The following is a 27,466-nucleotide window of genomic DNA, read 5'->3' as shown; positions in this document are numbered from 1 at the left end:
TGAGGAAACCAAGGCCTGGAGAAGTTTAGTGGGGGAGCCAGAAATAAACCAAGCGGTCTGACTCCATTAGCCTCCTTTATGCTTGTCTTTCATAGTAACGCAGGTGTGATTGGAAGCATGCAGTCTTCTCCCCAGCACGCCTCCACTGCCACCCCCCAAATCATAATGTATCTTAAATTTTACTAGTAATAACAATTTCATTGGTTTTAAACACTTACCTTTCTGGGTCTCCCGTTTAAAACTTACCATTCACTGTCCTCTATGTGAGGGACAGTATAAGAAACTAGGTTTAGGGATAGAGGCAGGAGACAGAGGGAAGAAAAGCTGAACAGAACTTCAAGTACTTCACAAGGTTAAATACCCACTACACGTTCATATTTTATTTATAGTTTGCTGTGTAGGCAACCTTATACAACTCAGATTTACAACATAAGCCTAACTTAACTGGTTGGCTTCCCAGGTGATCTGTGCAGGTTGGGAAGACTATTAGCACATCAAAACCACACACACACACGTACACAAATATATAGTTTGGTTATACAAAATAAATGTAAATGCAAGCTGAACACAACCAATCAGAAAAAGAGCCTCAATTCTGAAGGCGGAAAATCAATTTTAAAATACTATTTTCCATTTTACTTTTCAAAATAAATCTATGCATTTTTCTAAGGATTTTTTGCCCAGAATGACTCATCTTTATTTCTCATGAGAAAGGAATCTTCCTTTATTTATCTCAGCCCTTATTTATTGAATAAACATCTTCTAAAGTGCTTTTATTTTTACAAAGATGCCATCTAGTGGCTTTATGAAATCAAGCATTTCAAAGTATTTCCTATTGTTACTTCGGGTTGAAATACATTTTGATGTAAATGAATGAATTAGGAAAAAACATTAGAAGAATAATTTAGAAAACCAAGGACTTGAAAACTATGCTTTGGAAATTACTTGTATGAACAGAATTTGGCTCATAATGCCTTTGTGAGCTTGTTAAAAGACTGGAAATACAGATCCATAGTCCCTTTTCTGAAACCTTAAGGGACAGATGTGTTGAAATTCAGGTTTCTTCAGATGTTCTAAGGGTAATTGAGCATATACTGTATATTCTGTAACACCTCCAGAGGCTTATGAAAGTACTCCAGAATCAAACATATTAATAATTATGTGGTAAAAATATTCACATTCACATTAAAGTTTTCTCATAATTCATTTGGAAGCAAACCTGACCTGAATTGAGAGAATGGCTGTTTGGAATAAGACCACAAACGGCCTTATCTCAATTCAGGTCAGGTTTTGCTTCCAAATGAGTTATGACAAAACTTTCCATTTTTCAAACATTTTTGGAGTTCAGAATTTAGACAGGAAATTATGGACATGTTTTATCCTGAGAAAAGAAATCAACTGCCCAGTTATAGAAAGAGAGCAAAATGAAATATTCTATTCCTATAAAATAGGAACGCTTATCTCTAGAAATGCCTAAAATATTCACCTGAAAAAGAAACCAATATAATATTTGAAGATTATGATAAACTCCAAAAAAAGAGTCTCTCCAATGCTTTTTGCTTAGTTATATATAGAAACTAATCCACTATACATTTCATGTAAGCACACAACAAAAAATTAGCTGCTGATATAAACTGAAAAATCACTTTGAAAGCTCATTATTAGAAATGCAAGGCATACTAAATGTATGATATACATAAATAGCACAGTCCAAAAAATATTTTTAACTTTCTAGAGTTTTCTAGGGTTTTCTAGGGTTTTTGTTTGTTTCTATATGTGATTTGCCATGTTCCCTTTCCCCTACCTCTGTGTTGATGAAAGCATGTGTTAAAATATCATCATTCTCCACCCAGATTCCTTGTGTGACTCTTTCAAGCACTGTCAGACCTCATTACACATGTAATATGATTAAGAAACAAATTCTGTTGAATTAAAAGACATTGGAACTTAGGGGTAGTCTATTCTAATTCACTATTTTTCTCCTATTTCCCTTCACTAAGGAGAGTTTTGGCTTATTGCCTCTAAATGAAAACATCTGAATAAATTTATCCAGTCTCCAATTATAATTTCTCCAATTATAACTGAATTAATAATTCAATTCCTATATCACATTTCCACTTTGATTTTGTTGGGGAGGAAGAAATTTTCAACCTTCTAGGTTCTTCTGGCTGGTCTAAGAATTAAATTGACATGAGACAGATTAACAAGAGAAAATCACAACAAGTTTAATAACATGTATACATGGGGGAGACTCAGGAGAACTGAGTAACTCCCCCAAATGGCTGAAGCCCTCACAATAAATACCACCTTTAGCTAAAGGTAAGAGGATGTTGAAGGTAGTGGTTTGGGACTTCGAAGGTGAGGAAGACAATTCAGAAAGATATAGAAAAGCAAATACTTGATAGATAAATAAATGCTTGCTGGGCCATGCAGAGACAATGGGACATGAGAATTTTAAGTCTTTACTAGGTTCCTTTCTATCTACATACCTAGCTCATGTAGTTTTGTATGGTGAGAGCTCCTTTCAGTTTCTTCCTGAGCCTTTTAGGCCTTGGTTGTTTTCAGCTTAAAACAATTGGCATGCCAGAGACATTTTGGGTGGCAAGTTTTGCTCTCTTTGTGAATTCTATTTAAAATAAACCTCTTCATCTTTCTCTAAGCCAAAATCCTATTTTCTTATTTACTTTTTTCTCATGAAGCATTACTATCATTGTAGCATAAGCTGCAAGCCCACTGAGTACTGAGTTTTAAAGGAAATTCTGTCCTCAGATGCAAAATACTCCATGGTATATTCAGGATTTGCCGCTTTACCCTAGACCACAAAACATGCTTGCATATGGAGTTTCTGTAACTCCCATTTGTTTATATAACCATGGAGGCTGGAAGGAGAAAGAAAAGGCCAATATTAGCATATATGTGGAAATTTTATTCTGTGGAGCATTGTTATTTTCTCCCTTTGAAGAAAAAATTTGAGAGTAGCAACTGCCTGGTGAGGAAGAGGCCTGATGTTGGTAACAGGGGAAGTGACAAGGGCTCAAGGTTGAAAGTCTTCTCTGCAGTTGGAGAACGTATTAGTCAAGGTCCTTCAAGACCTGAAGATCTTGGCTTCTGAGAATAATGAGAGTGATCTTCAATTTCATGGATAACAAGAGGAGCGAAGACCCTCTGCAATACCATCTTGGCCATCAGAAGGCATCAGAAGAGCTGGCCCAGTGAGAAATCTCATTCGAAAAGCCTGCTGAAGCATCAGGTAGAGACTTAACTTCTGAAGGCAACAGAAGTTGCCTTCCCCCATTGTAGTAGGTCCCAAAGTCAGCTTCTTAATCTGGTGACAAGACCCATGAGGAGCTGAGGGAGCAGCCGGGATCCAAGTGGGAGGTAGGCCAGCCAGGTGGATTGACCAGGGAGAAGATGCCCTGCATCCCACTTGCAAATGTGGACCAGGCAGACCCCTGCACTCAAGAGAGCTGGCCCCAGAGCCCCTCCAGCTCAGACATGGAGCGCAAGAGGTTGCTCGCCTCTGCCCCACTAACATCCTAAGAATAATGTAAGCTGCCCTTTTACAGTGAAAAAATAAAATCTTGATCTTCTCCATTTGACAGATGCCTGCTTTCCTTTTTGTCTAGTATTCTAAACCTCACTGTTGTACTCAAAAATCTGCATTATAACAACAAAAAAGCTTAATTATTTCACTTCTCTAAATATATACTTAAGAATTAGAAATGGAAATGAAGTAAAGATAAGCTCCCTTACTTCATCCCCAGTTCTGAGGGAAAGTCAGGAGGTAGAACAATAGAGGCACAGTGACACCTAAGGTCTGGTGGCACATAAAGGCTGCCACTGCCGGCATAGCCTTTCTATTTAGAAGGCAGACAATTTCCCCAACTTCTGATCTAGAAAGGATGGCAACCCGCCAGGCTGAGTCATATTTTGTGGACTCAGGGTAGTTGTGGTTTATACCTGTTATTCTTATCATACTTCCTTTCACTCTCAAATCAGTATACATTAAATGAAAAATTAAATGGTTATCCTAGATGAAACCATTTTCATCCCAAAGGAAAGAATGCCAAAAATACAAATATTCTGCATTCGGTCCACAGGCAGGAAAAAGGGGGCATCACTGTGCAGCCACTTAGTTTGAAAAGCTCAAAATGACTGGTTTCTTTTTCTTTTGAGGTGCCCAGAGGATGGCGATTAACTTAATGAAACGTAAGTGGAGACTAGGGAGACTTAAATGGGCCATTCTGAAAATTGCTCTAGAAGCCACTCAGCAACACTGAAGATCTTTAAATAGAAGAATCTGCTGGAAGATTAGGAAAGCTTGATCTGGAAGTTTAGAGGAAGCACCTAGAAAACATGTGCAGGACTAAAAACTATCTGGTATTAAGATTACATGGACAGTTGGAGTGATACAAAGTACGTAAAAATGAACCACACACCAAAACCTTTTAAATACCTGCCCCATTATCTGTCTATTATCCATATGAAGATTTTTGCACAAAATGAAATCCAGTTTGTTACTTCTATTCACATTTGTTCTTTATAGGTCCTTTGACAGAGTAAGTCAAGAAGGCAGATCTAGGTTCGTTTGGTGAAGCTCATACAATACAGGCAGGAGGGAGAGCATCCCAAGTGTACTCATAAAGAATAACATTAACGGTTGGCAGCATGGGTTCTGGAGCGAGGCTGTCTAGGTTCAAACTTAGCTCCACATCCTACTCTGTGACTTGAGTGATATTACACTGTCTCTCTAACTCAGTTTCTTCAGGTCCCCATGTGGCCTAACCGCAGGGGAGCACTACTCACAGTTGAATTCCAGTTTCCTTCTCTGGAAAAGTGGATGATTTGCAGGCTCTCACTCGTCAGAGTTGTAGTGCAGATTTAATAAGTAACATTAGTCAAGTACTTTGAAAAGTGCCTAGCAAACATTAACAAACATTAGTTATTATTACGACCATGACTATGACCACTAGTATATAACTAGCATTTCCAATGTATATAATCATGTAAGCTCCCTTTTATTAACAGCCACAGGAGCTCTGCTGATAAAATATACAAGAAGCCCAAGTTTCATGCGAGAAGTGAAGCTGAAAGTTGTATCAAACCATCTTTCTGTTTTCATGTGCCCAAAGGATCTGAAAAATGGTTGGCCAGAAAATCAGCTTGAAAATATCTATGCAAACACGACTTAAGATTATATATTTTGATCTCAATAAATATAATACATATGTAGAATCTAAAATATGACACAAATGAACTTATCTACAAAACAGAAACAGATTCACATAGAGAAAAGACTTGCGGTTGTGAGGAAGGAAGGGACAAGGATGGAGTGGGAGTTTGAGGTTAGCAGATGCAAACTATTATATTTAGAATGGATAAACAAGGTCCTACTATATAGTATAGGGTGATAAACCATAATGGTTTTCTTTTTTTTAAACCAAGCCAACATTGTAAATCAACTGAACTTCAATTTTTATAAATAAATAAATAAAATGTAGTATATATTAAAGCAAATGGTTAGAACTGAAAGGGGAGTTATAAATCATATTCTACTTCTTTTACAGAGAAGGAAATAAATAGGCCATTCTGAGAGATTGACAACTTGCCTCCACTTAGACACTGAGTCACGATGGCACTAGAACCAAGAGAATGAGAACTTCTGGATTTGACTCTCCCTCCACTGCTTTTCTCACTCCCCCTACAGAAGCTTTCTCTTTCAGTTTGACTGCTAAAGTATTTCGTTTAATATTCACTTAATATTCAATTTATAGCTCTGTAAAGGAAGAAATACTGGGGAAAAATACTTATTTTTTCTTATTCTAAATATTCTAAAAGGTTGTTTTACCACAAGAGATAGCAAAATATACATGCACATACATACACAAAAAACAAAAGTACTTTGAAGGTAAGAAATACCAAATTTGACTAAGTATTTAGAAATGATGGGAGATAGGAAGAAAAGTTAAATACATATGCAAAGTAATTTTATTTTGTTTAGCCTTAAACTTGTCAAACTGCTTCTTTCTTTGAATAGCATTTATCTTCTATCTGATATCTGACTGCACTCATATTGGAAACTAATGAAAACTACTTAGTGACTCCACTTTGACGTTATAACCATACAACTAAGATATTTTGAATATAAGCCTATCTGTATGCCAGACAAACTTTAGGAACTCTTAATATCTCTTTTACAGAAATTCCATATCCTGATGTACTTTAGTTGAGTAAGAAAACTAAAGGCCAAGGGCCAGAAGGCTAACTTCCTTAAATTAGACAAGTGGAAAAGTTTTTCCAACTACCTGTAAATAAAAAAAATCTTTCTTTTGAATACGAAAATCAATTTTCTCAATTGTACAATGAATTCTGATTTGAAGTTTTTACTATTACTACTTCACTTCAAACAGTGACCTATAAATTTGTTTAAACAATAGTAAAAGTACATTTATGCTTTTTCAGAATAAAAAAATCAAATGATGTGTTGAAGGTAGTACTAAAAAATACTTCACCTTTCAAATGCAGCTTCTGCAGTAAAAATCTATAGGGATTTTTCCAATTAACTTTCAGATTTTCCCACAACTTCTGATTATAAAGAATCATCTTTGAAACAATTTGAATGACTACTCTACAAATCAAAACTGACTCAAACTCCCTATTACCATATTCATCAATTTTAGCAAGTCCCCAAAATATGTTCTCCATCAATTTTCTTGATTATAATATATCAATAACATGGAAACATTTTTAACATTACACAATATTTAATTACATCAGTTTCTCATCAACACACAAGTCATCTAATGATATTTATATTGGCCATTTCCATTGGTTGGCAGGAGGCTCTTCCACTAAAGGCTCCCATGGCTTCCACCGCAACATTTTTCTTGCCAGACTTAGTTCATTTTCTGCCTGTTAATAAAAAATTTTTAAAAGATCATTTGATTATGCTGTTTAGTAGGTATTTATCACAGCTAATAACTGAAATATAACTATTGGAGCTACCTCTTTAACATTAATACCTAATAAGCTATTTTACCATCAAATGTTGAACACCATTAATTAATTACCTTAATTCTCACACCTATACAATGATCACAAGTAAGAAAGGATGGCTTTTGATTTCTTTTATTTGATCAAAATTTGCTGTTAGAGTGTTCAAAAGTTTAGTTGGTGAGTTTTCAATCTTAATTGTTTATTACACCATTCAGACTACAATTCTTTGAAGAAGTATGTCTCAATCTATTTCAATAGTTTTCAAACTTTATTATACAGTGGCCCACCATTAAAAATAAAACAAATTTACTAAGGGATCCACAATATAAACATATAACTAAAACAAAACTAAAAATAACAACTTTAGTAGCTGTCATAAATCTATTTTCTATTCAACGTAAAAAAAAAATACTAGTCAAAATCCACCCAATTGATTTCATGATCAATTGATTACTTGAGACCCACAATTTGTAAAACAGTGATCTATGGGAAGTTTCTGTTGTGGCTCAGCAGTAACGAGCCCAACTAGTATCCATGAGGATATGGGCTCGATTCCTGGCCTCGCTCAGTGGGTTAAGGACTTGGCGTTGCTGTTAGTTGTGGTGTAGGCTGCAGACGCGGCTCGGATCTGGCATTATTGTGGTTGTGGCATAGGCCGGCAGCTGCAGCTCCAATTCGACCCCTAGGAACTTCTACATGCCATAGGTGTGGCCCTATCCAACATGGCAGTCACTACCTACATCTGATACTGAATGAGTACTTAAAGTGTAACTAGCTCAAACTCAGATGTGCTACAAGCATAAAATATACACCAGATTTTTAAGACTTAGTATTAAAAAAAGTAATGCCTTAATTTTTTATATTGATGATGTATCTCAATGATAATATTTTAGATCTACTGGGTTAGACGCATCATTAAAGTCAATTTAGCCTTAATATTACCCATGAAAATGTGAGAACTGTAGAGCTAACTTAAAAATATTCAAGGTACCCTAAAACCATAATTGCATGACAAATTAACGTATCAGCTAAGTTAAAGTCATGATCAAAGTGAAATCATGTAGAAAAGAAAGAGGAACAGGAGGAGGACAATAATAATAGGTTTGCTCCAAGTTCCCATAACACTGTATCTAGTATCATATTCAACCCGGCAAATGACTTAAAAAGGCCAAGAAAACAGGCCTCTGAATGACTGAAACTGTCTACATCCATAGAAAGCTGTCTGAATGCTGCATTCCTTTTCACAGAGCTGTCTAACAATTCTTTTGAATTTGTATGTAAGATACTTTTTGATAAAAGGCAAGAAAACATAAGAAATGGTTACCTTTTTTAAAAAATATGAAAAAATGTAAAAATTAAATGAAACGGAATTGAACATTTATCATATCCTTTTAAGAAGACAATCTAAATAATACTGGGAAGAAGCAGGGACTGAAGAGGAGCTGAGAAAATATTCAACTGAAGTCAAAAGGCAAAGAACAGACTAAAAATAAAGAACAGACAATACAGCAAATATTTAAGGTTAGTATCTTCTACTTAAAAAAAAAAGCTCAAAGAAATATATAGGAAAAATACCAAACACAAATGGTAGAGTAAAAACATTAATGATATAAATATAAAACATGAATTTTATATCATGTTTTATAAATTTATATTTAAGTATTTATATCTAAAAAGATAAATTATTCAAACAATTACAATGTTTATCACTCTGAATTAAGGAAAGGCTAAAAGAACATGTTTAAATTTCAAACTTCCAATAGAAGTCTTATAAATTCAAGTTATAATCTATGATAAATATTTAACTGACATAAACATCCCAGAAGTATGTATTTTCTTACATGATTAGTCTTACATTTGATCAGGCGATATAAATAAAAATAGTTTCCCTCTCTTCCTGGAATGTCAGTTCTATACCTCTATACATTGTGCCTTTGAACACAGGAAGCCAAACATTTGAGTATTCAACATTTTCTTTACCTGAAGAATCACCTCTTCTATTTGGCCACCCTGAAGTTGCTCTTCTAATTTTTTAACATCTGGTTCCTATAATTTAAGAAAAAAAAAAAAAAATTTAAACAAAGCACAAAAAAGCACTTAATATGACAAACATAATTTTTCTTTCATTTTACCCTTGAAAATATACCAACTATGTGGTGAAAAGCCATTTCGTTTTCTCTACTATTTTACTGCTTTTCTGCCTTAATATTAAAAGCATTAAACATTTATTGATATATTTATTAAGGGTAAGAATAGGACGTTTAATTCGGTTTTTCAAAACAATAGATTTTAAATATCACTTTATTTTCTTAGTATTTCCTACATTTCCTCTTAAGCATTAGCATTAAAAATAAATGCTACCCTCTGACCTGGAATTCCACTCTTAAATAGATACAAAACAGAAATGCAAAATACATCAACCAAACGACATGTTCAAGAATGTACACACACACACACACACACAAAAATGGAGTTCCCGTTGTGGTGCAGCAGAAACAAGTCCAACTAGTAACCATGAGGTTGCAGGTTCGATCCCTGGCCTTGACCTCACTCAGTGGGTTAAGGATCCAGCGCGGCCATGAGCTGTGGTGTAGGATAAAGATGTGGCTCGGATCCTGTGTTGCTGTGGTTGTAGCATAGGCCGGCGGCTGCAGCTCCAATTCGACCCCTAGCCTGGGAAACTCCATTGCCATGGGTATAGCCCTAAAAAGCAAAAGAAAGAAAAAAGAAAAAGAATGTACACAGCAGCACAAATTACAGCCACAAACTTCCAATCTAAATGACCGTACCTACAGAATGAGTAAATTAGAGTATTCAAGTATAACAGAACACTATAGAGCAATGAGAATGAACTATAGCTATATGCAACAACATAGATGATTCTCTCAAACATAACATTAAACATGTCCTATATACACATACATATATAAATAAAGTGTAAATTAGGTAGGTTTTTGACCTAAAAGTGGAATGAAAAGAGGGAGAAAAAAAATTATTTTCACGATTTCCTTATGGCTCAGTAGGTTAAGGATCTGGTACTGTCACTGCTTTAGCTCTGATGACAGCTGTGACACAGGTTCCATCCCAGGCCCAGGAATTTCCGCATGCCACAGGTACGGCCAATAAAAAAAAAAAAAAAAAGAAACACCAAAAAAAAAAAAAAAAACCCCAGTTATTTTCTACAGGAATTGGCATCTATCTCAGGGCATCTGCTGGCTGACCCAAAATATCTGTATGGTTTATTCCCCCACTTGCACCAAAGTCTTCACTCATATATCATCTTCTTAGTGAGCACCACTCTGGTAATTTATACTATGGCAGGCTGGCATAATGCCCCACAAAAGGCACTGATATATTCTAACATACTATGGAATGTACTTCTTTATTCACTTACTTCTTTTACTTATTTATTTCTTTGCCTCCCATCATTAATATATAATCTCCAAGGTAGGGATTTTTATGTTTTGTTCATTGCCACGTAGGCACTAGCCTCCATGCCCAGAACTGTACATGGCATATGACAGGCATGCAGTATATCTTGAATAAACACAAAGTAATTAGAAAATAAAGGGGAAATAAGCAGTTGAACATGTTTGAGAAAGACTGTTTAACTAAAAATTAACTGAGCTATGAAGCAAAAAATCAATAACAAAACAGGGAAGCTAGTCACTATAATGAGAAGCCCAGGAGGGAGAAGGTAGAGAAGGCAAGGAATATTCAACATTATTTTCAACTTAGGAAAAGTCTGTGTTGGGAAAACAATTCAAAATTTGTGTTAATTAAGTTGAGTCAATAATGCGACTTTTATTTACCAATGGCATAATGTCATTAAGCTTAATAAGGTACTGTGTATTGAATGCTCACTATAAGCTTGCAATTGTGTTAGGCACTGCACATATATTATCCATTCAATCCGAACAAGGCAGGTATTATTATACCTATGTTATAGAAAAGGAAATTGAGACAGAAAATGGGCAACATGCTAACTCACCAAATAACTATTAGAGTTGAGACAAAAATTTTGAAAAGGCCACAAACCAGTACTTTTCAAGAATATGCTATTACTATCTCCCTGGTATAATCTGAAAAAATATACTTTTCTTTCCATTTGGGGCTAAGTACATAGACACTTTATAATCATTACAATATTCACTGAAGATTCTACAACTCTTTTGGTGGGGAAGTTAAAAATTTGTGACAATCTCATCAAGCAAGATTCAGCAATACAGCTATTACACAGCGCTTGGTGTTATTAAAAAGTATTTATAAAATTAAAAAAAAACATTATTTGTAGACAGTCCTTTGTATAAACAAAATTTCTAAGGACCTTATTAAGTATCAGGCAGTAAGCGAGATTCTTGGGATATAAAGAAGAATGCAATTCACTAGAAGAGAACACATAAAAGGCTTCACAGAGGAGGTAATGGATTTTTGAGGACTGAGTAAGAACTGCCAGGCCAACAAAATAAGGGTATTCCAGGAATAAGTAAGAGAAAACACAAAGGAACCAAAAATAAAATTACATGGAATTCACATAACTGTCAGCGGTCTGGTACTATTGAAGAATAGTGTTCAAAAAAGGAAATGACAAGATTGAGAAGATAACTTAGAATCAGATCTTAGTGGGGTTCCCATCTTATACGCCAGTGGCTCCCAAGCATGGCTGTACATCAAAATCATGAAGATAAAGGTAGCTAGGTGAGTTTCACATAACCAGCCCAGCATAAATCCTTAAACTCAGCCTTTGAGAAACACTGAGCAGGAAACCATAGTAAGGTTTTAAGCAGGAAGATATCATGATCAGATTTGTATACTGAAAAAAAATTCTTGGGTACATAATGTAACATGATGGAACTATATCCAGACCAATTTAGTCAGAAGGCAACTGAAATAGCCCAGGTCAAAGAAAAGAATTTTAGAACTACTAAGTGAAAGTAACGACAGTGAACTCCTCTTTGGGTGACACTGGCTGTGACAGAAAAGAGAGAAACAGGGTAAAAGTAAAGGAAAATGCAAGGATAAGTTTTCTTTCTCTCAAAATAGGAAAAAGCTAAACACATTTAAAGACTAAATGAAAGGTGATAAAACAGAAGGCTAAAAAGAAAAATAGAGAAGAAATGATTAAAGAGGAACGAGGTGGAGTTCCTGTTGTGGCTCAGTGATTAACCAATCTGACTAGGAACCACAAGGTTGCAGGTTCGATCCCTGGCCTTGCTCAGTGGGTTAAAGATCGGCATGGCCCTGTGCTGTGGTGTAGATCAAAGATGTGGCTCGGATCCTGTGTTGCTGTGGCTCTGGTGTAGGCCGGTGGCTAGAGCTCCAATGAGACCCCTAGCCTGGGAACCTCCATATGCCTAGGGTGTGGCCCTAGAAAAGACAAAAAAATTTAAAAAATAAATAAATAAAGAGGAATGAGGCTATGGAAAAGGGAAGCAGAGAAAGAATAAAAGACAGTTGAAGAGATTCACTTCAAGAAAAGAAAAATGTCTTACTCTGAGAATAGGAAAAAATGAACAAGCCCATTTTCCTTAAAGAAAAGATGAACTTAAAAGAAATGCCAACTTCCCCTTTAGAGACTTATAATCTGTGAATTACTTCTAGAACTGTCAGGATAAGAATAAAAGCTCCAAATCAAATTGCACTGGGTTTTTTTTTGTCTTTTGTCCTTTTAGGGCTGCACCCGCAGCATATGGAGGTTCCCAGGCGAGGGGTCTATTCGGAGCTGTTGCTGCCGGCCTATGCCAGAGCCACACCAGTGCGGGATCCACCCCATGTCTGCAACCTACACAATAGCTCATAGCAATGCAGGGATCGAACCCACAACCTCATGGTGCCTAGTCAGATCCGTTTCTGCTGCACCACGATGGGAACTCCAAATTGCACTGTTTTGCTGTATACCTGAAAAAATACCTCTCTGAACTAAAGAGTTTGGTAATCTAATAATAAAAATATATATCAGGGCCAGTTATTACATGTATGTAAATCACTTTGGGAGTTCATGAACACTATTTTGGGTAATTACAAAAGTCCACAAAATAACTACCATTGTGAAAATTTAACAACAGTTTGGTATAAATGAAAATACATGCTGTGGCATAAAAGAAATAGCAGCAGTCTACCGTGTGCCTGTCTAGGGCCTTTGATGTCTGCTTGGGCTGCCATAACAAAATACCATACACAAACTGGATGGCTCAAACAGGAAAAATTTACTTCTTCACAATTCTGGAGACTGGAAGTCCAGGATCAAGGTACAGCAGGGTCAGTTTCTGGTGGGAGCTCTCTTTCTGGTTTGCAGACAGCCAATTTCTTGCTGTATCCTCACATGGCAAAGAAAACAAACCGTCTGGTGTTTCTTCTTCTAAAGACACTAATGCTATTGGACCCCAGGGTACCACTCTCATGACCTCATTAATCTTAATTACTCCACAAGGGGGTCAGGGCTTCAACATCTGAATTTGGTGGAACACAAACATTCAGTCCATGACGATGCTCAATGTAATTTCTGGTGGTTAAAAGACTAACTTGGTCCTCTTCTTTTTGCAACAAGGTACTTGGCAAAATGGTTATTCCTGACAGTTGTTGAGTACAACACACATATTTTTTTTTTTGTTTTGTCTTCTACTTTTCTACTCTAAAACTAGAAAAATGAAATCAAGATTCATGTATCTATAGATAAGTAAAAAGCCAATAAAGGACTGGATAGGTAAGAAAAAGAAAACTACAATGTTAATTTAAGGACAGGACTTGATCTTATTCTTTCATTCCTGTATTTAACAGTGCCTTGCACATAAAAAGCACTCAGTAAACACGAGTTTGATGAATGAAAGTGAGAAAGGAAAGAAGAAAAGCACAGAAGGAGAATAGAAATAAGAGAGGAAAGTGGAGCATAGAAATAAGAGAGGGGGGTGCTGAATATGCAAAAACTAAGCAACAGAGTTTTTTTTTGGTTAAATGTTGCACTGGATACCATAAATCCAAGGAAACAAAATCAAGTCAGCTACTTACCGCTTTAACCATACCTAGCTTCTCATTTGTAATCTGTTCTGTATACTTTCTATATGCTGCATTTTTAGGTATTTGTCCAAGAACATCAAGAATCTTTGTATACAGTATTTTTAGCCTCTGGAAAAACAAAACATACAAACATCCAGTTTAAAATATCACTAAAGACTTAATGGAACACTTTAAAAAGTCTCAGCTTATTTAAAAAAAAAAATCAATCACATGTTTTTGAAAAAGCACTTAACTCTTCCTTGTTTCAATTTCTTCATGTCTATGCCTATTTTTCCCATTTACAATTCAGGAAAGATGTGAATATCAAGATGGAAACTTTTTATATTTGTATGTACAAAAGTATGGTAACAAAACTAAAACTTCATTCTAACTTATTGCTAACAATCTTTTTTTGGAAATTAAATCACTTATTAAATCAGTATTTCCCAAACTGAGGCTCCTAAGCACTCTAAATTCTAACTTTTTTTTAAATTTTCATTTGAATTTCTCTAAGAATAAGAAATATATACAAAAAGTATATTATCATATGACCAAATTTAACTGACTATATTCATGATACTTCAATGCTTATGCTTAATGACTATGATCAAGTTGGTACCACATGAAAATTTCACCACAGGTCTGAGAGAAAAAAGCAACAAGAACACTGAGTCACTGCCCTGTGTGTATATGTATGTGTGTGTGTGTATATGTGTGTATATATATATGTGCGCGCGCACACACACACACACACACACACACACACACACATATTTTTTTTTTTTTTGCTTTTTAGGGCTGCACCCGTGGCATATGGAGGTTCCCAGGCTAGAGGTTAAATTGGAGCTACAGCTGCCAGCCTACGCCAGACACAGCAATGTAGGATCCAAGCTGTGTCTGTGACCTGCACCACAGCTCACGATAACACCACATCCTTAACCCACTGAGCAAGGCCAAGAATCGAACCCGCAACCTCATGGTTCCTAGTCAGATTCGTTTCCACTGCGCCATGACGGGAACTCCCTGCACAGCATATATTAGGTACACTGAACTTAAAGTTGAGTACAGCTACCAGCAGTAAAGTCATATGGTAAGAAGTTGTTATAGCAGATTTCAATTCACAACAGTTTGTGAATTATCTTTGTATTTAATTTGAAATTTGTTTAATCGTATAAAACCATAGGTGTTAAGATCTAATTTCATTCAAACATACTCCACATAATCCCGAATAAGCAAAATCAACCTTGAGGGCCTCTGAGAATCATTTTTCTTAAAAAGTACTTTGCATATTTATATATTATTTATATATTTGAACATGATGTTCCATAATAGAGAGTATTTTACTAATGTAGAGCTTGTCATATAATATATAAACTGAATTGTGTGAATGGTGTGTGTGTGTGTGGGGGAGTTCGTTAGCCTCATTTCTTCTTAATTTTAGCAAAGGGTATGGCAGTAGAAAGGCCTGGTTCTTAGGTTCTAAGACTTTAGAAAGGTTCTAAAATGGGGATGTTGCAGTTCCCAATGTGGCTCAGGAGTCCACTAGTACTCATATGGATTCGGGTTTGATCCCTGGACTCACTCAGTGGGTTAAAGATCCAGCATTGCTTTGAGCTGTGGTATGGGTCAAAGATGTGGATTGGATCTGGCTTTGCTGTGGCTGTGGCCTAGTCCAGCAGCTGCAGCTCCGATTGGACCCCTAGCCCAAGAACTTCTGCCTAAAAAGCAAAGAAGAAAAAAAGAAAAAAAATGGGGCAGTAATAATAATAGCTTTAGGAGTTCCCTAGAGAGTGGGTTAATGATCTGGCTTGTCTGTGTGAAGGTGCCGGTATGATCTCTGACCCAATGCAGTAGGTTAAGCATTCAGCATTGCTACCACTGTGGCATAGGTCACAACTCCAGCTCAGATTCGATTGCTGGCCCAGGAACTTCCATATACAACAGGTGCAGCCAAAAAGAAAATAATAATACCTTCATAGGATATTTTACAGTCTAGAACAGGACCTGGCACACATTAACTTTCCATATGCTCTCATTATTATCCTATCAGGAAAGAAGAGTCACATCACAGTTAACGGAGAAGGTGTCTTAGAAAAGGCAGCATCTCAATTAGACCTAGAGGGATGGGAGGACCTAAGACATTAAAGATGTTGGAAAAGGCAACTTACACCCAGAATACACACAGAGGAGTTCCCATTGTGGCTCAGTGGAAAAGAACCCAACTAGTATAAATTAGGATACAGGTTCAACTCCTGGCCTCATTCAGTGGGTTAAGGATCCGGCATTGTCATGTGCTGTGGTGTAGGTGCCGTGAGCTGTGGCGCAGTTTGCAGGCATAGCTTGGATCTGGCATTGCTGTAGTGGCGGTGTAGGCCAGCAGCTGTAGCTCCAATTTGACCCCGAGACTAGGAACTTTTATATGCCACACCTGCAGCCCTGAAAAAAAAAAAAAAAAAAAAAAAATACACCAAGTAATTAGTATATAGTTCTATTTTTCTTGAACTGTGTTGTCCAATATAGTAGCCACTAGCCAAATTTGGCCACTGAACGCCTGAAATGTGACTAATCTAAGATGTGCTGTTAGGTGCAAATACACACTAGATTTTGAATATTTAGCATGGAAAAAAAAAAGACTATAAAATATCATTAATTTTTCATATCTATTATATATCAAAATGGTAATAGTTTCGATATGTTACGTAAAATAAAATATATTAACTTTTTCTTTATTTAAAAAAGTGATTCCCAGAAAATTTTAAACTATGAACATGGTTTACATTTATGACTTGCATTACCTTTTTATTGGAAAGCACAGGGCTAGAATATAGGACACATAGGAAATGCTTAGGAGATAAAGTTGGAGAAAAAGTGAAGCAGATTGCATGTGGTTCTACATGCCAAGTTCATGCATTTGGGCTTTATTCTACGGCTAATCAAAAGACTGAGGGAAACTGATTAGAAGTGTGCTTCAGAAAAATTAATTCGTCAAAGAATAGGACAAAGAAGCAACAAAGAAGACCAGTATCAAGGTTGTTGCAATCTTCTAAACAAGAACAAGGGACTAAACTGTGGTAATAACAGTAGGGAAAAGAAAGCGAAGTCATACAGGAGAGCTGTTATAGAAAGAAATCAATAAAACACATCACTAGAATGAACATGAAGATACAAGGGTAAGAGAAGTATCAACTATGATGTCCAAATTCTCAGCCTGGGGAGTAGAAAGACTGATTCCATCAAGAAAAATTGTGGAAGAAACAGATTTAGAAAGGGAAAACCATGAGTTCAGTTTTAGACAGTAAGTCTAAAGGCATTATGAACTCATAACAAGTACAAGACATTAACTCAACAAACATGAGTGAGCATATACATACTAAGTGTTAGTCATAATTTTAGCGATGAACAGAAGAATAAATTCCTGTCTTGATGAAAATCTACATTCCAGTAGAGAAAGACAACAAATAAGATAAATCAGTACAATACAGTCAATTGAATAGTGATCTGGAGAACTACTGTAAGGACTTTTATATTTAGAGTGAAATGGAAAACCACTGGTGAATTTTGAGGAAAGGAATCACATTTTAGCAGGCTGACTTTAGTTTGGGTAGAAAAGGATCAAACTGAGGCAGTGCTGAGTGGCGAGAGGCATTAGAAAGCAAATGTAATTATCCACAGCCACGACCATGGTGGCTGAGAACAGAGTATTAGCAGAGGAGGTGGTGAGAAGTGATCAAAATTTGAATGTAGAATCCAGAGGATTTACAAAAGTACCAAATGTGGGGTATCTGAGAGAAAGAAAGGAATTAAAGATGATTTCAAGGCTTCTGAACTGGGTGAGTATCAGAATGAAGTGCCATTCACAAGATGAGCAAACTTGAGAGAAGAGTAGGCTTTCGCAAGATCAGGAACCCAATTTGAAACATGTTAAGTTTGTGTTGCTTGCCTGACATCTAAGTGGAGAATGCCCACTAAACAAATGCACAAGATTTTTGTAAAGGGAGAAGTCAATACCTGATATGGAAACACAAGAGTTATCAGTGTATAGGTGGTACTTAAAACGATTAGACTGGGTCCAGACAGCAAGAAGAGCAAATATTAATAGAGACTCAAGAACAAAGTCCTAGAACTCCAACATTTAGAAATTGGGACCTGAGGGATAAACAGAAAAGGAGAAGGCAAAAAGAGTAGAGAAAAAAATATCAGGAGACTGAGGTGACACACAGTAAAGAAAGTGCTTGATAGAGATGGTGGCAAATGAGTCAAATGCTACCACTGGGTCAATTAAGATGAGAAATGTGACCTGAACATTAGATTTAGCAGCATGGCAACCTTGAAAAGAGCAGTTCTGGACAAGCCTAACTGGAGTGCCTTCAAAGTGGAATGAGAGAAACAGGAGACCGTTAAGTACAGATAATTTTTGAGTTACCTGTAAAGGGAAGGAGAGAAATTGATTATTGGAGGAAGGAGAAGGATCATGGGAAATTTTTTGGTTTTGTTTTCGATGGAATCACGTCTGAATAATGACAGGAAAGGCCTACTAGAAGGAAAAACTGATGACAAAAGGGGGCAACGGCTAGAGTGTTAATCTTTGGTAATCAATCGAAAGTGTTCAGAATCTAAGGCACCTAAGAAAAGGTGAGACTGGGGAAAAGGTGGGAAATGGATATATAGATTTGGGAGGACACTCACAAAAGTACAAGTGACGTCACTAGAATGCCAAGGAAAAAGTCAATAAGTGGTTTGAGAAAGAGAGCATAGACAAAAAAAAAAAAGCACCGGATAAATAAGACCACTGTTGTCTCAAGTGCTCACGATGAATGAAATATCCGCTTCTCGTTAACCATTCCCAAGGTCGCAGAGTTAGTCTTCCTTCGAAACTCAGGAATGAAAAGAGGTACATACCTCATGTGGAGTTTCACATACAGCCAATCCCACAAGGCCAGTGGTCTGTGCAAAAAAAAAAAAAAGTGAACCATGCTGTTTAATGCAATTCCGTGGGTCCCCAAGCTAAGGAAAAGCAAAATCACCACTGTCCTAAAACTGGCCTAAAACCCGCCACCGATCTCTCAAAGCCGCTTGTTCGGAGTGCGCCTCTGTGATCCGAGGCACTACATTAGTCACGCCTAATGGCAAATCAAAATGAGTCTCCCCCAAAGCACCACCAAGCCCGCGCCAGTTCCAGCCATCAACCGCGAGCTGACTCCATCCGCACAATCTAAATTCCGTCGGTGACCTCCACCCGCCTCACCTTCTTCAGCAACCCCGCCATGACAGCGCCGAGCTGCCTGGACGCGCTGCCCTCTGGGAACCTGGCTCAGACCCGCTCAATCCACCACCGAGGCCGCCTCTCCGTCACCTTGGAAACAGCCTCGGCACACTCCCTGGGGCTCTGCCCCGCCCATTTCTAAAGGGAAAATTGACGCATGCGCAATGAGTGCACCAGAACCTAAACCGGGTGCTCCAGGAAAGGGTTCTGTTAAGATGTCTTAGGTCTGAGGTCCTGTCCCTCTCACGCTGACTGGTTACTCAAAGGGTGAGGAGAGCACTCCAAACTACAAAAAAGCTTCGACAAAGTCTCTCTAGGCACCTGCATTTGACTTAACCTTTGGCGAATTCCTCCCTTCCAAAGCGTAGTCTGCAGTATGAGGAGGGTGGTCGCGGAGTTATCGTCTAAGTAATCTCTTGGGTGCAAAGGTTGGTACAGTATTTTCAGTTTTATGAGCTAGAGCAGAGCCGGAAGACATTTCTTATCACAAGCCTTTTCTCTTTCTTTTCGCTCCCTGAAGTACCTCATCCATTTTCTCATTTTCCTAGGTGAAGTGATACCAGACCATACCATTTTTTTCCACTTGCCTCTACAAACATTTATTGAATACCCATTATGTGTTAGTTTCTGGGACATAATTTGAAAGACAGGATCTCACATCCTGGAATTCACAGAACAATGACGACATGCACAATTTGGTAAGTGTTCCAAAAGAGGTTTGTGCCAAGTGCAATGGTAGTGGGGAAGAGGAAATAATCAAAAGTTGTAGGGTGACTGAAGCTAAAAAGGGAATTTGCTTAAAAAGTCAATGGGAGACCAGCATAACAAATTGAGAAAAAACTGTATTTACATATGAATAGTAAAAGGCAAAACTTAAATAACGTAACAACCACAGAATAGGAGAAGATATTTGCAACCACATATACTTACCAAAAGATAAGCGGTGCCTAAAATACATAAATTAGTAAAATTAGTAAATCCATAAATTAGTAAAAAAACAAACAAACAAACAAAAACCAACCAGAACAGGTCCTTCTGCTTCCATTCTTGCCTCACTCTCTGGAATATATTCAGTGGATTAACATATGTAAAGTGCCTGGTTCAGTGCATGGAACATAGTACCACACAAGTAATTTTTGTTACTAGTTTTTTTATTTTGCTATTGTTATTCTCAACTTTGTAGCTTTTTAGAAGTACTTTGCTCAAAATTTTTCCGTGATTTTTCACTCAAGGTATAAAAGCTGAAGTCCTTACATCTGCCTACAGTGTCCGCATAATTGCTCCCTTGCCCCTCACCTCTCAGACCTAACCTCCATTCCCCTCTCCCTACACAGGTAGCTGCTCTTCTAACCCTTTTCTTGGAAAACCCTTCCACCAGATTGGCACATGACTCACTCTCACCTTTTTCAAATCTTTACACAATATCATCTTCTCAATGTGGTCCGCTCTAGCCATGAGATTTAAAATTGCAAAGCATGGAGTTCTCGTTGTGCCTCAGTGGGTTAAGAGCATGACTAGTATCCATGAGGATGTGGGTTTGATCCCTGGCCTTATTCACTGTTAAGGATCTGGCACTGCTGCGAGCCTCAGAATAAGTTGCAGATGCAGCTTGGATCCCAAGTTGCCATGGCTGTGGCATAGGCTGCTGGCACCTGCAGCTCCAATTGGACCCCTAGCCTGGGAACTTATATATGCCGCAGATGCAGCCCTAAAAAATTAATTAATTAAAGTAAAATAAAATTGCAAATCACCACTGAGTTACTCCTTACCCTTTCTCTGCTTCAGTTTTTTTCATAGCCCTCATCACTTTCTAACATGCTAATTATCTTCTGTTTTTGTTTATCATTCTTTCTAGCATATAAGCCATATGTGGGTGGAAATTTTTTCCTACCATATCTCAAGTGACTGAAATAGTTCCTGGCACATAATAGGCACTCAAGTAATGTATTTTTAGTGAATATAAGAGAATAATAGGCAAAAGAAATAAATAAGCAGTTGATAGAAATGGAAATAGGAGTGGTCAATAAACATGAAAAGGACTCAACTTCCCTAATACACAAGGAAATGCAAATTAATTGTAATATTACTGGCATCTTATGGACAAAAATTAAGGACTGACAATACTAAAAATTAAGGACTGACAGAAGTGTTAGCACCGCTGGTAGGAGTGAATTGGTATAATCACTCTGAGGATAATTTTACAGTAGTTAGTTGAAGATATTCAAAACTATGACAGAGAGCTTTGAGTTGAAGTGTGCCCCCTCAAAAGTTATATGTGGAAGCCCTAACCCCACTACATCAGAATATGACCTTATATGAAAACAGAGTCATGGAAGATATAATTAGTTAAGATAAGGTCATTGGCATGAGCCCTGGTCAGGTATGACTGGTGTCCTTATTAAAGGGGGAAATTTGCACACAAAGAGATGTACCCGGGAAGAACACTCAGCACGGACGAAGGCAAAATTGGGATGATGTTTCTACAAGGCAAGGAACATCAAAGATTTCTAGAAAACCACTAGAACTTAGGGGGGAAGCGTAGAATGGATTCTCTTTCTTAGTCCTTAGAAGAAACCAACGCTGCTGACTCCTTGATCTTGGGCTTCTAGCCTCCAAATGGGTGAGCTAATACTGTTTATGCTATTTAAGCCACTCAGTTTGTGGCACTTTGTTACAGTACTATACATTCACACTAATAGATTAATTTGATCACATGCAACTCTCTTCTCTTAGGATTGCTGCCTTTAGAAACATGAACCATGGGGGTATAATCTTTCCAGTTCAAATAACCCAAGAATTAGGCTTTACCATAACTTCCATAATAATTTCCAACTTCTAGTATTTGAGTCATCCACAATTACTATTTAGGCAGAAGAAATATATAGTAGTGAACATGCAGGCATTAGTGGCATTTTAAAAAAAAATTTATGGCTACACATGTAGCATATGGACGTTCCCAGGCCAGGGATTGAATCCAAGCCACAGTGCAACTACACTATAGCTGTGGCAATGCTCGATCCTTTAACCCACTCCACCAGACCAGGGATTGAACCCACACCTCCACAGCGACCTGAGCTGCTGCAGCCAAATTCATAACCCACTGCGCCGCAGCAGGAACTCTAAATGCCACTTTAAAGATACACAAACCTGTGTGCATGGATGTACACACATACATAAAGAAACTGTTGATTTGGAACAAACCATCTGATGCACCCATTTGCTCCTACAAAGGAAATAGATGTATTTGGACACATTAGACTAGACTCAGGAAACCATATTAGGAAGGGAGGAAATGTCCTTGGTTTTCAAACCAGGTAATGTTGACATAGGCACTGGAACATAGATGAATGGAAATTTATGAAGTCACGGTCTTTGTTCCCTGTCTCTCCAGGTTCTAAGAATTTCATCATTGTGGTGTGTGTTCTAGAATGTAGAATCATGAGATTATAAAAGAGGCATGTGTTTTCGTTGGTTATAACTTTGGGTTCAAGCTTCTGCTGTACCGTATTTGCTAAAGACATCACGGCTAAACAGACCTCGCTGACCCTGGCTGAGGTACTGCATAGCTAACTAGTACTATGTGGTGGGGAAAAGTGTAGGTTTTCTGAGCCAATCCCTTGGCGGAGGTGTGAGGCTGTATATGAAGGGGGCTTGATAGTGGTGTCCTAGGCTGGTGACAGTAGAATTAGCTACAAAGAAAAATCAACCTTGGCATCTGTGACATCAGAAGGGGATTGGAGAATACCTTGATATGAGTAGCAGGAGCACCAAATGCATGCATTCTCTGATAAGAGTTCCCAGAGGGGTAAATGTTGGAATTCTCCTCAGGAAGGAGATAGATGCTGGTAAATTCTTCTGTAAATAAAGTTAGGAGGCCAGGTGACTTAGACCTAAAATCTGGAGCTCACGTTTTACACAGTTTGCTCTGCAGGACCTCTAACCTATCCAATAAGGGTGATCTTTTTCTCCAAAGTTAATTAACTGGAAGAGTTAGGACCTCTTATGCTGCCTCTTAATGACACAGCCTCTTTTGGGAAGGGCTGGATCTTACCAAATTTAGGCAGTTAGAATATTTGCCTAGAAGGTATGGCTCTGGAGTTCTGCCGAGGGAGCTTTTACCTGAGAGAATCATGAGACCAAATGACGGAAAAGGAAGAAAACATCTTGGTTTTCAGGACACGAGGAGTCATTCCTGAAAAGTCTGGAGGGAACAAGTATTGCCTTGGTCAGTTTCTCCTTAGTTTTCACGATCAGGGAGAAGAGATGAAAATAATCTCCACTCAGGGATTGTTTTTTCCTCTCCCAATTTGGAGGAAATAAAACCATTTTACTCGTTCTTAGAATAGACCAATATGTTAAAATTCTAAAACGTTGGATATTATCCATCTCTTGAGCCTCCATTCATATGAGGCACGTTCAAAACGATTTGGGTTTTTTCCCTTCTTCTTCTCTATCTATACTATGTTTAATTCTTGAAAATGTCCATAGCCAGATAATTGGGTGTTTGCAATATGGTGGTTTTTAGAATCTCATTCTAAATTGGGCTGTAACTCTGATAAAAGCCATTACCCAGTTGTAGCCGAGTGGCTATGGACTTCACTGTGTTTGAGTTATTTAATGTGTGAAAATGGGGCTCTCCAACACTCCCACCCAGATCTGGATTAGGTTTAGCATTGAGAGTAAACATAGATATCTCTATTGAAAAACAGAACTTATGGGAGAATTGAATAATAAAGATGCCTGTGGGGAATATCTAGCTCCATGTCTGTGTAACAAATGCTGCTGCTCCCCATTTAAAAGCAAGCAAGAAAAGAAGTGGTGAAAAGCAGGAAGTTTGTTTAAGGAGAGGAAACTATTTTAAGAGACTCAAATATTTATTAACATAACTATAATAAGAATATACTGATTAGGAGTTCCCTTTGTGGCTCAGCAGAAATGAATCTGACTAGCATCTGTGAGGACACAGGTTTGATCCCTGGCATGAGCAATCCAGTTTTCCACATTTTTGTCAGTATTTGGTGTTGCAACCTTTTTTTTTTTTTTTTTTTAGTTATTTTGACAGATGTGTAGTTATGTCTTATTGTGGCTGTAATTTGCAATTCCCTAATGGCTTACTGATGTTAAACATCTTTTCATGTGTTTCTTTACCATTTGTACAGGCTCTTCTCACCAAAAAAAAAAAAAAAAAAAGTGGTAAGGTGATGGGTGATGGGTGTATTAACTTGATTGTGGCAGTCATTTCACAGTATATAGGTACGTCAAATCACCACATTGTCCACTTTAAATATACACAAAATATTTATAATTTTGTCAGTTACACCTCAATAAAATAAACAAAAAACCATTACTAGCACACCACTAACTTAAGCTCACCCATTTCTCGTTTCTCTGATTCCCTATGTACTCTAAGTTCGAAATAGTTTGATCTCTGCTTCCTCTTTGCTAATTCTGAGAGCAGAAAACATGATTTTTACTTCTTGTACTTTCCCATGCCATTGTCTACAGAGAATAGGTTACCTAACAAGTATACCTCGATCATTGTTAAAGCACTGAGGGACTCATCAGAGATGATAAGTGATGGAAGAAACCTGGCCTTGAGAACCACTCCCCCTCCAAATTTTTTTTACCATCAATATTTTGTTTTTACTTTCGGCATTTCAGACTTAAAGATCCCTGAAGGAAAATATTCAGCCAGGCTCTAAGAAGTTGGACATAAGCCGTTCTTTATTCTTCATGTGCATATCTTTGGCCTGAGGCTACATTATTTAATTTTTAGTTACTTTTTAGTAATCTATTTACTCTAGCAATTCATTCTTATAGCTAAGCAGTTACACCCTCAACCTATTGTGTTTTGTTTGGGTTTTTTTGTTTTCCTTGTTTTTTGGCCGCCCCATGGCATATGGAGTTTCTGGGCTAGGGCTCAGATCTCAGCCACAATTTTAACCTATTTTGCTGTGGCAATACCGGATCCTTAACCGGGGATCAAACCTGCATCCCAGCCCTGCTGAGACACTTTCAATCCCATTATACCACAGAGAGAACTCCAATCTACTATGTTTTGTTCAAAATATATTGTATCCATATTTTTTCTTGAAGAATGGATTCATTTCTTACCCAGTAACAGGCAGTTCATAACATGCTTAAGTATTTCCAGTCTCATTTTCCTCCACAAGACTCTTGATTTTACTTTAGCTTTATTTTTTTATTTCAGTCTTGGAAGACTTTTTGATTTAGATTCTACTCTATTAACTTCCAGCTCCCTTGGGCTCTAAGTTAAGACACACAAGGGAGAAAAATACAGAGAGAAAGGTAAGAATCCACCATAATTATGTCAAATTGATCCTTTTCCTTAGTCCATGTTAAGCTCATTTACATTTAATGTATGATAGATATGTTTGCTCTGGCTTTTTTAGTTTTTAAAAATGTCTTCTGTACAATCCGGTTTTTAATTAATTAATTAATTTTTATTTTATTTTATTTTTTTTGGCTGAGGCATGCAGAAGTTCCCAAGCCAGGGATCGAACCTACACTACAGCAGTGCCCCAAGCTGCTGCAGTGACAGCACCAGATTCTTAACATGCTGCACTAGAAGAACTCCTCTGTTTCTATTTTTTATGTAATTCTTTAGAGATTTGGGAAGGCTTTAGTCTTTGTTTCAAGATTATATTTATAGTATTACATTACTGTCTTGGTTTCCAGTTTTCCTAGACAGTACCTGTTAGTTTCCTGCTGGGAAAATTTGATAAAATTATCATGTTCCTTTTTTTGTCTCCCTTCCACTCAATTTTACTAAAAAAAATTGCTTTTCTTAGTGTTCACCTTCATATGTTAAATGTTTTTATACTCCCATTATTTGGTATGTCTGATTGACTTTTTACCATTTTATACCCAGCTACAACCAAATGAGGCAGTCAATACTATTTACCTTCTTATCCCTTCTGTCTCAAATTTCTGTTGTCTCATGTCTATGTTTTCAGGGCAAATAGACATCAACAGTCTATTCTGTAACCGTAATTCCTACTTTCCTTTTATTATTAGTTCTACAGTAAATATATTTTTTCAATATTCTGTGCTGTCAAGGATAGGAACATTTCTCCTACCCCTCTTGCTTGTTTTGGCTGGTCTAATAATTAAAGTGATACAAGGCAGATTAACAGGGAAAAATTAATTTTGTATATATAGAAGTTCATAGAAATATGAGACTCAAAGAAGTAATCAGACCGGGTAGCTTTTATACCTTTTAGACAAAGAAACAATACATTTGTGAAGAGCTGACAAGACAAAGAAGTTTGGGCTTAGGCTACTACATTGGTAAAGTAACAAGTTTTGTTTAGACAGCCTTCTTGGTCCTGAGCTTTATTTTTCTGATGATAAGGATGTCTCTGCCTCCTGGTACAGAAAAGGTGCCTTTCACATGGGAGATTTATTTCTGGCTTTTAGGGGAGCAAAAAAGGTCAGAGCATCCTTCTTGCACCAGCTGTTTCTTATATAACTTTAATTCAAAATAATCAATATGCCAAAGTGACATATTTTGGAACATCCGGTCCTGAACTCCATCAGTGCTAATCCATATGTCATAGTTACCTCACTCATGTGTTGTTTGGCTGAACTAATCCTCCAGCAGTTTCTTTTTCCTTTTTTCTTCATAGAGGTGATTATCAGACCTCATCTGAATTTATGCTGGTTTATTATACATGTCATCAGTTTCTAAGGTCAAGATCTAAAGCCCTCATTTTCCATATGAATTTTAATGTTGCTATTGACTGGTACATGTACTCACTCAGATATGAACTTGCAGTCCTTTCAATGAGCCAGAAAGCATAGTACCTAGACTACTGCAAACACAACGTGATGAACAAGTCTCAGACACTGTCTTCAGACAGCTGACCATTTAATGAACATTTGAAAACACTCTGACCTCCTTAGGGAAATCATTGAGAATCACTAAGCTTAGGTGCTTTCTCTGTTTTAACTATATGCAAACCATCTATTCTATTTGAGAAGGCATAGTAAAAACTGGACTCCCTGCCTTGAGCCTTCTTTGAACTAAACTGATGCTTCTTTGTGGGAAAATTAATGATCTCCATAGCTGCTGGCAAGGCAAAAGCTGTACACCCCTGAATGAGTATATTATTGGCATTTATCTGTGAACACCTATATTCAGTGTTTCAGAGTTAATGTTCTTTATCATAGGTAGTTCTTCTAAAGTGAGGC

General features: G+C 37.2%; 2 protein-coding genes across 23 annotated transcripts in view; one reads left to right on the top strand and one right to left on the bottom strand.

The window, feature by feature from the left end:
- Positions 1 to 353: 353 nt before the first annotated feature.
- NDUFA5 (NADH:ubiquinone oxidoreductase subunit A5) lies at positions 354 to 19,288 on the bottom strand. 7 transcript variants are annotated; one of them, XR_014834378.1, is made up of 6 exons: positions 19,235 to 19,288; positions 18,889 to 18,933; positions 14,002 to 14,118; positions 8,977 to 9,042; positions 1,318 to 6,912; positions 354 to 1,219 (listed from the first exon to the last, which is right to left on the bottom strand). XR_014834378.1 is itself a non-coding variant. In XM_003134727.4 (5 exons), exons 1-5 carry the CDS (start codon positions 19,253 to 19,255, stop codon positions 6,811 to 6,813), a joined length of 351 nt encoding a protein of 116 aa, XP_003134775.1. In that variant the 5' UTR covers positions 19,256 to 19,288; the 3' UTR covers positions 354 to 6,810. The 7 variants fall into 7 exon arrangements, 2 of the variants coding, with proteins under 2 accessions (XP_003134775.1, XP_013841113.1); XR_014834379.1 differs by having other exon boundaries at positions 1,334 to 6,912; XR_014834377.1 differs by having other exon boundaries at positions 1,487 to 6,912.
- Positions 19,289 to 19,404: 116 nt separating this feature from the next.
- ASB15 (ankyrin repeat and SOCS box containing 15) overlaps positions 19,405 to 27,466 on the top strand; it is a 55,869-nt gene continuing 47,807 nt past the window's right edge. For 7 of the 16 annotated variants that reach the window (XM_085005960.1, XM_013985656.3, XM_085005958.1 and 4 more), the window contains exons 1-2: positions 19,405 to 19,680; positions 19,801 to 19,950. The gene's annotated coding sequence lies outside the window, so the exon portion shown is untranslated. Of the gene's footprint in view, positions 19,681 to 19,800; positions 19,951 to 22,643; positions 22,808 to 25,463; positions 25,562 to 27,466 lie in introns of those variants that run through there. The other 9 variants (XM_085005957.1, XM_085005955.1, XM_085005967.1 and 6 more) reach the window with 6 other exon arrangements.

This window comes from Sus scrofa, chromosome 18 (assembly GCF_054392235.1).
Source record: "Sus scrofa isolate SSC_HxYL_T2T_F1_AM1 chromosome 18, Sscrofa_HxYL_maternal_Yorkshire_Landrace_v2.0, whole genome shotgun sequence".
NCBI lineage: Eukaryota > Metazoa > Chordata > Mammalia > Artiodactyla > Suidae > Sus > Sus scrofa.
Note: the sequence above shows the minus strand (reverse complement) of the source record. Positions and strands in the feature narration are given on the sequence as shown.